The 13,304-nt window shown below is 44.4% G+C and overlaps 1 protein-coding gene across 3 annotated transcripts in view; it reads right to left on the reverse strand.

Annotated features, from left to right (window-relative positions):
* EGFLAM (EGF like, fibronectin type III and laminin G domains) overlaps positions 1 to 11,857 on the reverse strand; it is a 74,174-nt gene extending 62,317 nt beyond the window's left edge. For 2 of the 3 annotated variants that reach the window (XM_054185899.1, XM_054185898.1), the window contains exon 1: positions 11,590 to 11,857. In XM_054185899.1, the coding sequence (XP_054041874.1) occupies positions 11,590 to 11,704 (115 nt within the window). In that variant the 5' untranslated portion in view covers positions 11,705 to 11,857. Of the gene's footprint in view, positions 1 to 11,009; positions 11,455 to 11,589 lie in introns of those variants that run through there. The other variant, XM_054185897.1, reaches the window with a different exon arrangement.
* Positions 11,858 to 13,304: the final 1,447 nt, after the last annotated feature.

A 13,304-nucleotide genomic window follows, 5' to 3' on the forward strand; every position in this document is an offset into this window, starting at 1 on the left:
GGTGCAACCACTTCAGCATGATGCTTCCCTCCAGCTACTGCAAGAAAACTGCTTGTGCAGACACAGGGGAATTCCTCCTTCCTTCCAGTCATGAAGTGACCCCAAAATCTTACTACAGTGATGAATAGTTATGAGAAAAAAACCAGCTTCAAAAGAAATACATCTCTTACGTTCACAAGCTTCACATCTGAAGCACTTTGGATGAGTTGGGTAAAGCTTATCACAGTTGGTACTACTATTTTAGAGGAAATTTCAAAATCTATTTAAATTTTAAATGAGATGAAAATAATACTGACTGAAAACAGTATTTTTTAAAATATTCATGAATGGAATACCTGAAAGGACTGGGAAAATTTTCTTTTAGAATTTTAATTATATTTTGCATTTCATCTTCTCTTTCCTTTTTAGACGCTTATGCTGTTTCAAGGCATGCAGGTAGTCACAAGTATTTGCAGGTCCTGAAATAATATACAAATAATTCACTGATACAATCCTCATGCAATAATATGGTAATTAAAGGAAAACAAATGGTTCATTTCATCTTTACTAGTTTGTGGTTTGGAAAATCAAGATCTTTATACTACATATTCTGTACTACTATTAATGATAGGGCATGGGCCAATGAAATGGGATAACCATTTCATTATTTTAGTTTTAAATCTCTGGGGGTAACAGCTAGGAGGTACTGGCTGAAGGACTCCTTATTTTCCAGGTTGATTTTGTCCCATGAAACAAGAAAAATGCGTTGATGAAATGATGGCTGTCACTACTAACATGTCACAAGGATATAGCAACAGAAAAACATCATGAAAGACAATTCAAACTAATTCTAAATTCAAGTTTTCAGAACAAAACATTTTCCAGTAAGAGAAATTCCTTTGGATTCTTTTGTTACAAACATTATTTAACGCAGCTCACCAATTCATAAAAAAAAACCTTGGTTTTACTGAAATAGCATTTTATCATTGAAAAAGCTGTTTTCAATAAAACAGTATGTCCACTCCTAGAGCTGAAACAAAGTCTATTATGGCCCATTCACTCTCTCACTGAAGTATGAGTGAAATTTGTAAAATTTGTAAATTTGTAAAATTTACATTTGTAAATTTGTAAAACGATAAACAGCGATAGGGTCTTTTCTTGTTTCCTTTCGTTTTACAGACTGAACAAGATTATACAAACACCACAGTGGAATGAAGACAGCATGACAAACTGAAAAAGGTCAGGAAATCCTAAATGAAAAAAATGTGCCATCTTTTAATCTCTTTGAAGCATTTTCCAGCTCCCACTGCCCAGCAGTGCTATGTAAGAGAGCAAAAATCTCCCAGCTGCAACAACTACAAAGGACGATGACTTGAAATTGGAAAATCTCAGACGGTCTCTCCTGGTCCTGCACCCTGAGTAGCGACATCAACATGGAAAACATCACAAAATGGAGAAATCCTGATAGCTGTTGCTCTGAGCGAGTGACCTATCACTGCCAGTGCACGAGATCCTGACAAGAGGAAATCCGCTGGACGACCTGCACACTGCCACAGCGAGCACCGGTGCAGAGACTGCAGTAGTATGGCCCTACCATCATGGTTTTTGATCCAGACCTCAGTGCACAAACCTTTGGAAAGGCTAACCCCACCTCGGTTAGCCCTTTAAAAATCCTGTAATAAACACAATGAAAAAAGAAAAAAAAAACAAACAAGAAACCCTCAACATTATAATAATAGCAGGATTGGACCCACGTGATGTTTTTCTGATGCAGTATGTAGCATCTGTTATCTGCCCCAGGTACATCTGAGGTGACAGCCACCGGGGTATTTATAGCCTGAGGAAGAGGAACGAAGGAGCCAAAGCTCAGAACTTAAGCTACAGTGCACCACAGTGAATCCCATTAAAAACGAACAGGCACAATGCCACTGCCGGCGTTGTTGTGGCTTTTCCTGCCGTGCCTTGGCCCTGCAGATCGCGGAAGAGAAGGGCAGGGGTGGGAAGCCCCGTTCCCCTCCCCGCGCTCCTCCCCAGAGCAAGGCTCTGTGCCCAGGAAGGCTCCGACTCTGCAGAGAAGGGAGGCAGAAATGAGGGGAACGCTGCACAGTGCACCGTGACTTACAGCTGTGAGAAGGAAAAGCAGAAACTGATTTTTTACGTAATTTTTTTAAGACCTAGACATAGGAAAAAAACTTCTGGCTGTGGATGGTTATGCACTGGAACCACTTTTGGGGAATTCCTGGTGCTGAAGGTTATTAAAAGCAGGGGACAATATTATCTCTGAGCAAAGGTTGAGTTTACACCTGTCCAGCCTTTGTCAAGAGGAACAGACAGGGCAATCTCTGGAGAACTCTCACAAGCTTGTGTTTTTAATAATTACCAATCAGAGGCAAGTCTGACCAACACAAGCGCATACACTGTACCTGCACCTGGGATAACTTGGTGAACTATTTCTCCTAATCGGAAGCACCTTCCACTTCCAGTATAAATGTACTATAGATGCCTGTAAAAAGCCCCACCAAGACACTCCGCCTGCATAACCTCAGGCGCATTCCTGGAAGCCCGAGTCAAAATTTAGTGCTTGTGCCCCTAAAACCAGGCTTGCGCTTCACATGCTGGGGGATGGCTGCCCTAATTCCTGACACCTCCACAGCATCTTGGCCTGTCAGAGGAAGATGCTAGCCAGGTCCCTAGTCCCGGAGAAGCGGAAGCACTGAGGCTCACCCCTCCCTGTTCCAGCCTACAAGGCTGCTTGAATGCTAAACTCAATATTTTTCCTGGCTTGGGATTTCCTGGCTGGGCTCAGACCTGCCTTGTCCCTGCGGATGTGTCCCGCAGCCGGCGGGCTGTGGCTGACCCTGCCTGCTGCCACGGTCCTGCCTGCCCTGGCACTGCCTGCCTTCTCACCGGATACTTCACCAGTTTTCAAATAACTCTAAAAAAAAAAGTTTCTGGGAGGTCTAATTTAAGTATCGGAAAGTAGCTGAAGACAAGCAACAGCGTATTAGCATGTCTGTGCAATAGACTTTAATAATCCACAGGACTTTGCTGAATTGGGTTTTGAATATCTCTAAGGACAGGGACTACACAACCTCTCTGTGCAAGTCCTCACTGTAAAAAAGTTTTTTCTTATGTTTAAATGGGATTTCCTTTGTGTCAGCTTGTGCCCATTGCCTCCAGTCCTGTCACAGGGCAGCCCTGAGAAAAGCCTGGCTCCATCCTCTTTACTTCTCCCATCAGATATTTACATACATTGATAAGATCCCCCTGAGCCTTTTACTCTCCAGGCTGAACGGCTCCTCTCAGCCTCGCACAGAATCACAGGATGGCAGGCGTTGGAAGTGACCTCTAGAGATCATCCGGTCCAACCACCCTGCTAAAGCAGGTTCACCTAGAGCTCTCCTTGTCCCCAAGATGCTCCAGTCCTTTAATTTTCTTTGTGGGTACTCACTCCAGTATGTCCATGTCTCTCTTGCACTGGGAAGCCCAGAAATGGACCAAATCCTCCAGATGTCTCTCATGAGTGCTCAGTAGAGAGGAAGGATCACCTCCCTCGACCTGCTGGCAACACCCCTTCAGGATGCCGCTGGCCTTTTTGCTGCGAGGGCACATCCACCAGGGCTGACACCGCACTGTGATCCTAACTCAAGTTATGATCTCAACCCAAGTTCAGAAATCAGCTCAATTGCAACTGTGATTTTATTAAAGGCTCCTGAAGGCCAGGTCAAGGAAGAAATCCGGCATCTTTGCAAGGAGCAGGAAATTCTTCTCCAACCCAGTTCCTCTGTAAGAAAAGGGATAATTTCACTACCTTCTGCAGTCAGCAAGTCTCTCTATTCACCAGCAGTATCAGTAAAAACCACAGAGGAAATTCTTTGTCTCTATTAAGTGACAGAAATAGATTGAATCCCTGCACTAATGTAGTGTGGGAAACGACTGTGTACCCAAAAAGCCAGTAAAAGCAGCGGGATGTGAAACCTGGGAGAATGACTGGGAGGGATGAAACCTTTGCTGCAAGAGATAATGAGGCATGGAGATACATCTCAGCATAAATAAAGACCAAATATGTAAGGGAACCAACAGCAAATGACCCAGGCACTGTTACGATGTCCACAAAGCTAGTATCTAACTCTCCCTAATCCTCTCAAAGCATTCCTTGCTCCACCACAACTTGCAGAGTCCAACCCTTTGGCCCAAACCCTTACCAGGGCTGCTTCAGCATGCAAGCCATGCCCTTCTTTTGGCATCAGTTGGTTAAACAGCTCTTTCTTTTCCCTTTCTGCCCATTTTAGGTGCTGTCTAGTCCTTTGTCCAGTGGTGACTTCCTTCCCCTTATATTCTGCAGGTTTCTTCTTCCATCCTCCCCATGATCGCTACATCTTATGACTCCACAGAGGTAAATGGCTCAAACATTCTCACCTCAGCCTACTAAGTCCATTAGCACATATATGGAAAGAGCTGCAGTTCTTCACTGTATGGTTCACCATACCATAGAGCTGCCATTATAACTGCTCAATTACGATGAAAACTAGCAACACACACGTAACGGGTCCATGCAGGAACGGGAATGTCATGAAAGTGGAACAGGAACCAAAAATGCCACCAGGATGTTGGTCTCTGTGTTCGTGGCTGAGCACTAGCTGCAATGCCACCATCTCCTGTGATTCTGTGATCTCTGTAAATAGTCATCCTCATAAAAAGCCTGCTCATTTTTAGAAACATGTTGTCTTCTCCTGTGATTATCTAGAAAGCAGAATATGAAACAGAGCTGAAACATTTCTGTTCCAACAAATTCTGGCTTCTGCTATCTCGAATTACACCGCAAAAGTTCTGGTCCTAGACACTTACTTTCCATCATTTGCAGTTTGACAGGTTTTGTTCGTGTTTTTTTCCTAAAATCATCTTCTGTTGCAATTTCACATGCATGGAAGAATTTAACTTGAGTGAAATTCTCTATAATCTTTGCCCTTAGGATTTTTTTCAGATTTTTGAGCTCAGCAACACAAAGACAGTCCTAGTTTAAAACTTTATATGTGCAATAGTACCTGTGAAACATCAGAAGGATCAGAATGATTTCTGTATTTGAAAGCAGCATGCTCAACATTCACAAGATGCTCATTTCCCTTCATTTAGAAAGATGGTTCAAATTGCACGTTCCAAATGTACACAGGTGTCGGTATTTGACTGTACCTTCATTTCCACAGGTGCCTGCAATTTTAAATTACTTTAAAAATCGAGAGAGGTGTGAAGAATAATTTGGCTTGGGATTCTTACAGCCTTGGAGATCTTTCTGTGTGAGTTACACCAGTCTGACTGTCCTCTGAGGACACGGGGAAACTCAGAAGCGCTTGGTGTCCCCTTCCCAGAACAACTACTCTTAACATGACTGCTATCTGCACTGGTTTTTAAAAAAGTGTTTATTAACTATAAGATTCATATATATAAATTGAAAGACACCTCATCACCAGTTAGTGATATGCTGAGAAAGCCAGGTGCAAAATACATTAGCACTTGCGGATGGTTTATCTCTTCTAGGTCTAAAACTTATCCAGAATAACTTTTGGCAATGCTTGAATGAAAGATCTTTTTAAGAAAACAAAGCTGGTGTATTTTGACCATCTGATTACATGGACAGCAAGTCACGAACAGAAGAAAAGGTTTCTCTCACAGCCCCATAGCTATCCTCTTCCTTTTGAATAAAAGGCTCCCTGGGTCAATATAGTGTGCTTTTCTTTTTCATTAAAAGCCAATGTCCTGAGGAGTTTTCTTCATGAGTAGTCCTTACTCCTGCGTGTAGTTACACTGCGCTTGGTAGAAGAACTGCTGTGAACTCGGTGTATTTCCCACTACAGACCTCTCACCTGCAGAGTTTTATGGATCATCACACATGATACCATTACCTAGGTTTGAGTTAGCTACCTGGTTGTGATGGAGCTTTCCCCCTAAGCCTCCAATTTCCAGTGGCTTATGCCCTCCCGAAGCAGGTACTTTCAAAGATTAATTTGGCTGTGCTTGTTCTCAGCTCAGCGCCTCTGAAAAGTCTGAAAAACTAATGTTCATCTTTTGCTGTGGTTTGGATGTTCACACAATATGAAATAACCAATTTGGTTTTCACATGGAAGCATCTTCACTAAAAATAAAAAATAAAAGGAAACCAAATCTTGCCTATTCTTACCCAAATGTATTTCCTTTCAGTTGGGACTAATTATGAAGAAAACATTTGGGGTTTTGTTTAGTTTGTAGGTTTTTTTGAGACAGATCATTTGTTTGCACAGAAAACCATTAGGAAATTTTATTAGTGATCAAATAGGAAACATAGTCTCCTCTGTGCCTGCGGTTTAGAAAGTCTTTTATTACATGATCACAGGCCACTGTTGCACATTCACTGATAAATATGGCACCAAACTGCACACTCTTTAATATATGAAATGATAAAGTCTGCAAAGACCTCTTCATGGTAATTTACTCAGATTACAGGCATCTTTGATACCTTTTAATAACTTTTTAATAAGAGAAAAACTTTCTATAACTATTTATTTCAGTGTTTTACTTCATTATGGCAGAAATACTGTGAAAAGGTCCTATCAGTCCCGTTTTGAGTTTCCCTCATGAAGCAACAATATTAGTCACCTATTTTTTTTTTATTTTCAGTAAGACCATATTAGAGGGATGTCAGCAGAACCAAGCATAAGATTTGAGTCCCAACATAAGCATGATCTGAGGAATGGGAAACTCCCAAGTATACTCTCAGCTAATTGATGAGTGGGGCACTGAAGAGAACTCATCCACTGAAATTTTCCGTTTTAAGACAACAGGGTACTCTCCTGCTCCTCAGGATGTCTTTGGGTGACTGACACTCAAATTCCCTGCCATTAAGTTTAAGAAGGTGAATCTGATCGTCAGATGTGCTCACTCCACACAGTACACTGGGCTGTGCCCTGTCTAGTCCTGTGTCACTGTGTATCTGCCAGAGAAAAAGAGGGCGCTTTTTTTTCTGCAATATGAAGGCATTCGCCTGCGTATTATTACTAAAGTAATGCCTATCAGCGCTGACTAAAACTGGGGACAGCTGTGCTGAGCACCCTACAGAAGTCCTATTACTGCCTAATGTGGCATGGTTAGAAAAAGATAAAAGCACAAAACCACTACAACTCCATTCTGAAAACTGAAAATTTGGCCTGGGAAGGACTGGCAAACCCTCAAAGCAAGTCTGCGACAGCCTCAGGACAGAAGGATTTCCCAAGGCTCACTCCGGTGCCTTAGCTCCAAAACAACCCCTCTTCTCCAAAGCATCACTGCAAACCCCAATATCTGGTATAATTCCACCAATTTTAAAAAAAATCTTGGCTAATTTTACCTTTCCGAACACTGGTGGAAGTCTGTATAGCAGTTTTAGAAGGGGTGTTAGCAAAGCGATGCCCAAGAAAAATGTTCACTGAAAGTTTCCTTTTACAGAGGAAGATAACGATTTCAGGACAGAAAGGACCAAACACATTTTCCTGCAAAGAAAACTAAAATGAGGAAATATACGTTAAAGTGGGTGATTAGCATTGACATACTAAGTAACGTGCTCAAGTGAAATAATTTAGTGCATTCCCATTGCTGCCCCAGAGGGCATTAGGGGAATGCCCGTACCCGTGGGAGGTGTTGATGGGATTGATTGGTGCTGGCAGGATTTGCCAGGAGATGGGCACCAACGGTATGAGGGCAAGTCCAATCAAAAAGAAAATGTCACACAACATTATGACACAACTTACACCCAAATGCGACAAACAACATACATATATAATTAGTGCTTGGTTGATTTTATTGGTGTTGAAGACATCGAACAGTGTGGTCTGATAGCCCACGTTTTGGCTTATGCCTGAAACAATAAAAGAATGATACTAATCTTCCCCCAAATAAATTATTCACATCTTCTTTATTAGTTTTATCTCACAGATATGCACCGTCTCTGCCAGCTCTGCAGCCCTTGTGTTAGGAATCGTTCCGCTCCAGACTCATTCCTTTCCTCAGACACTTCACATTCAGCAGCCGACCAACCTCGCCCTTGCACACTTTACGTGCAGAATTCATTATGGCAGCAAATAACAATTTATGCTATTGTTGTTCCAAAAAAATCCATGCAATATTTAAAAAACTCAAATAAGCACCTTTCTTCCCAAAGAATGCTATATTTTCTCTATCTGTAGGCCTGATTTTCAAGGTAGTTTGACCTATTTTGCTACCTAAATAGGGCTAGACTTTCAGAAGTGTTCCATATCGAGCAGCTCTTATTATAGACAGATTTTCTAAAGAATTCAAGTATTGCAGTGCCAAGTTCTTTGGAAAAAAAGTCATTTACTGTAAGGCTGACCAGGGAGCTGGGCTCTTTTGAAAATCTGGCCCTGATATTGAGTGCTACGCTCTTGTAAAGTCTTCAGACTTTAACTGGACCGATTCCTCCAGCATTTACACACAAAGCCAGCAATGTCTACCATTATAGACATCTGGGAAATAGATAAAATACAAGCCAAATTCTTTGTTTATATTAGTTGGCAAGCATTATATATATATATATATATATAAAAAATAAAAGAATTCCTAAGCATCAGATATTAATATTTTATTTTGTCTGTGCAGACCAAATCAACAGTTTTAATATTTTACAGGGCATTGGAACTTCATGCTCTGATAGTAAAAAAGTGACAATGCAATATAGTGCAACAAGTTCATGCCATGAACGCCCATGGGAAAACAGGTAAGTGGTCATCTCTTTCCCCTGTAATCCCCTAAAATCATAGAGCCATTAAAACCCAACATTATTGTGTTTATATTAGTAGTAGTTTAACAAACTGGGGTCTAGTTTTAGGCTGAAACTTGAAACAGAAGCTGCGAAAACCTATGCTTTGCAGAAGGCAAAAGCAAGAAAACAATGTGAAAGCAGTGGACAAGTGCCAACTTCTGGAGTACAAGATTCGGAGAATCCCAGCCTAATCGCTTTCCAACTACGCTATTCACCACAAGGTGTCCAAAGATTTGTTTTAAGCCCTTCCCAAAGTGTCTGTCGTCCTGTTTCCTTGTTTCCAGCAAATGTATCGTGTAACTGTAAATAAATGTTCAAATGAGTTTAGCAGTCATCAGGATGTTTCACATTTGAGGACGACAGCTTTTTCCCCCGAAGTTTAGTTTAAGAAGTTGCATTTGTGGCCATTTTACTATATACTTTATTTTTAACTTCACAGACAGATTTCTCACTCAGCTGCTTTCTTGGGATGACAAAATTGATCCTTGTAAGCTGAGCCCTGAATGAAAAACTTGGAAAAATGGAGATGCATTTGACTATCTTTTTTTTTCTTTTGACCCACAGGACCTCCCAGTCAGCTCCCATTATTGAAGATGAACGGGTTTTATCACTTACCTCTCAATACCTTTTGTTTTCACCTCAGTTACAATTCCTGTACAAGCCTCACTTCTATTGCTATTAAAAGGGCAAAGTGAAAGGGGAAAAAAAAAAAACCTTAAAGAACTTTCTACTGTCTTATCTCTTCTTCGCCCTCTACTTTTGGAAGTGCAAGTAAATGACAGGTCCCCCACACTCTCACCTGCCCAGCACATGATACGCTGCAGAACAAGGCAGAGATGTGAGCTACCTGGAACTGTACCTGTTCTCAGTGTTTTGTAAGCAGCATTTCGCAGTGGGCACCCAGCCACAGGATTCTCAGAAGCAACCCTGCAATTCCAATGGCCTTTGGCAGAATGCAGATAGGATTTAAATCCCATACTGCTGCACACAAACTGTCTGTGGGATTTCCCTCTTCAAATCTTGCTACAAGTGGATTTTCAAATGTTTGCACAGATTTTGAAAAAATTCTTCCTGTATGAAACTGCCTATTTCTTTTACAGCCAAAAAGTAGAAAAGGAAGGACTGAATCAGGCAGTGAACCTGAAATAACGTAAGTTGTTAAAAAAAAACATAAAATGGTAGCTAACAAAACTAGCATACACAAAATGTTATTAAATTAGTTCATCTCCTCCACAGTACTACAAATAATTTGTTTCCAAGTTTTAAACTGCTTTAATTCAATGCATAGATATACATTTCTAGTAGGTCCATCATTCTGCTGTGATAAGAGGAAACAAGTATGCCAGTACAGTAGACGAATTTTTAAAAATATTTACACATTTCCATCCCCAACGTCACATATCTAGTATTTTAATGCAAACTACTAATCATCTCATTCACAACTACTGTCTATCTAATTTCCTCAAGTACTTAATGGCTGCTATTATGATAACCAAGGATCATGGGACTAGATCCCTAAGAGACAAGGTCAGACCAGTAAAATTAGCCATCTGTCCAGTAAGGGCTTTAAGCTCAGGCTGTATTTAAGTATTAAGTTTCCAACTGTACAGACATATTTTTTTTCCTCACAGACGCAAGAGAATGCACAATACTGATTCTAAAAAACAGCAATACAAATCTTTTAAGACTGTGAAATAGATACAAAAAGGGTCTGATCCTGTGAACACTTTGTGACCTGAAGCAGAATTTACTAAACTTGTCGTATTTTCCATTGATCTGACACCAGTGAAGTTAGTCATAAAAATCGGTGTTGGCCTCAAACACTCCAGGACAGTCTCAGTGTTTGAAACCGCCCTGCGTGTCAATACCTTCTCTAAACACCACATTTTTTTAAGTATGCAGAATGTCAAACTTCACCACGCACTGTGTCCCACCTCACTGTTTACATTTTACCTTACTGCTTCATACGCTGCAGACTGCGAGGACTGTAAAAGCTGCTTAGAGTCCAAGTTTTTAACTTTCAAACGCTAAGAACCACGTACCACCACCTTGATCAATGCGCAAAACCCCACGACAGCCGTGGGAACTCTCCCGCCGGACACAGGTAATGCTCAGGCAGGACCTCGAAGGACACCACAGTATGCTCGGTACAGACTAACTGCATTTTTTTATTATTAGATTGTTGCTTCCCTAGCCATTTTTCTGTCACATTTACTACTTACGTTATTCGCTACCACACACATACATGCCACAGCCAAAGCAGAGCCTTGCCGACGGGAAACTTCTGACTGGCACAGAGGTTCACCCGGCTCCCAACTCTGCTCACGCAACACCACAGGTTGCGGGCTCCAGGGAAAACCGGCAAAATCTTTGCCAATTCCTTCCTTCCGCAGCAGCAGAAGTCGGATCTTGGTCTGTAACTTGAGTGAACCCATCGGCACTGGGTGTAAAACGCCAGAGAAAACGGATCGCACGCCCATCCTGCAACTTCACCGCTTCCAGTGGCAACATTCCCTGCCGCCGCCTAGGCATCCTCTCCCTCCCCGCGGGTGGGAGGACAAAGCAGGGGCTTGCAGGGAAGGGCGGGGACGGTGCCGCCCCGCCGGGCTCCCCGGAGCTCGGGGACGAGTTATCTCACGGGGCAGCGGCCGCTGAGGAGGGGCCGGCGGCGGCGGCAGCAGCGCAGCCCCGACACCGCTGCCCGGCCCCGCTGGAGCTTCCCCCCCTGCGGCAAACGCCAGTTTAAAGGGACGCGAAACTTTGTTGAAAGGGCACCTCATCTCCCCCCGTCCTGCCCCCCGGGCCCCGCCGCCCGCCCTACCTACCTTGCCGGCGGGGGATGCTCCTCCGCGGCGCGGCCGCGCAGCCGATGCACGAAGCCAGGAGCAGGAGGGAGAGGAGGCAGCGGCAGCGGCGGTGGCAGCGGCCCGGCACCTCCATGTGCGCCGCCTTCCCCCGCCGCCGCCCGGGCCGGGGAGGTGGGGGGCCGGTAGCCGCGGGCGAAGGGCGCCGCCGCCGCCGCCGGGCGTCCCCTCGGGGGAGCGGGGCTGGGGCCGGCGCGGAGCGGAGCGGCGGGGCTCGCAGCCGCGCCGGGCAGGGACGGGGAGGGAAGGAAGGGATGGGAAGGGAAGGGGGGAGGAGGCTGGGTCCGGCCCTCTGATGGGATTACCGCCGCCCGTGGGGCGGCCGCGGCGGCGCTGGGCACGGCTCGGCACCTCCCCCGCCGGGCGTCGCAGCCCCCGGACCCGGCCCTGATGGTCCCCGGACGGGTGACACCCCCCCCGTCGGCGGTGTCCCCTGGAGAGGCCGGCCCTGCCCACCGGGGCGACACTGGGGACCCTGGTGCGGTGTGTCACCCCTTCCTCAGCGGGGACCCCCCTGCACATCCCTGCCCTCCCCCTGCGCAAGGGGATGTCGTCGTCCCCCTCCCGTCCTGCGGGACCCCAACTCGGCTGCCCTACTGCCCAGGGGGCATCGGCATTGACACTTGGGTTCGTGCTTTCTTCCTTTTTTCCCTGTTTGCCTGGCAGGGATGGGGCTGAAGTGGTACCGAAGTGTTGGGGCGAAGGCGAAGCTAGGGAAAGGATTCGGTGAGGAAGTTGTTGCTCAGTTAAGAGGATAAATTAAGCTTAATCCCCCCAGATGGAGGCTGAGACCTATCCAGCCACTCAGACTAATATAGAAACCCCTGTGGAGATTAGAGGGGGTGGGGAGGAGTGGGGGAGGCAGGCAAGGGGAAGCTGCGGAGATTGCGGAACCCACAAAAAAAACAGGAAGGGATGAGCAAGAAGGAGCCCAAAGCATCCCTTCAGAGCAATATGGCACTGGTGGAATGAAAGATGAAATCTGTTTGGTCCAGTATCCTGTCTTTGACATTTAATAGACAGAGGAAGGTGCAAGAAACTTCGCATTAGGCAGATGCGGGATTATCCGCCCTCTGCTTTAGGTCTCATCCTAATCTTGGCTAGTTAGAGATCAGTTTAAGCCCCAAAACATCAGAGTTGTTATGTCTTGAGGGTTTGTGTGGGCTTTGTTTTGGAAATGATCTGCATTTGTTTGTTTTGCTGTTCACTTTGATAACTTTGAGTGGGTTTGATGTCCATATAAATTATGTATGTTTATACAGTCCCTTTTTGAATTTTATTAAATTCGTAACACTGATACTCTGTTCAATGAGTTCCAGGCTGTAATTTTATGACATGTGGGGAAAAAAAAGATCAGAAGAAAAGCTGTCTCTCTGCAGGAACAATGCTGAGACAGGAAAATAAGGAAAGCTGTACCCTTTTAGGGTACGAGAGGAGACAGGGAAATGGTGATGAAGTCCTTTTGGACAGAAGATCAGAGGAAGGGAGCTGGAGCCCATATCCTGTAAAAAGCACTGCAAGTACCTCAGGAAGAAGTTGGAGAGGGAAATTAAAGTCCTCAGAGGAGGTGGTGGAGAGGACAGCCCTTGCTTCCCTCGGGGACAAGGCAACGAGACAGAAATCTTGTCCCCTTAGAAAAGGCAGCATGTGAATTTTGGAGTGAACCCCACCAGGAC

This window comes from Rissa tridactyla, chromosome Z (genome assembly GCF_028500815.1).
Source record: "Rissa tridactyla isolate bRisTri1 chromosome Z, bRisTri1.patW.cur.20221130, whole genome shotgun sequence".
Classification (NCBI taxonomy): domain Eukaryota; kingdom Metazoa; phylum Chordata; class Aves; order Charadriiformes; family Laridae; genus Rissa; species Rissa tridactyla.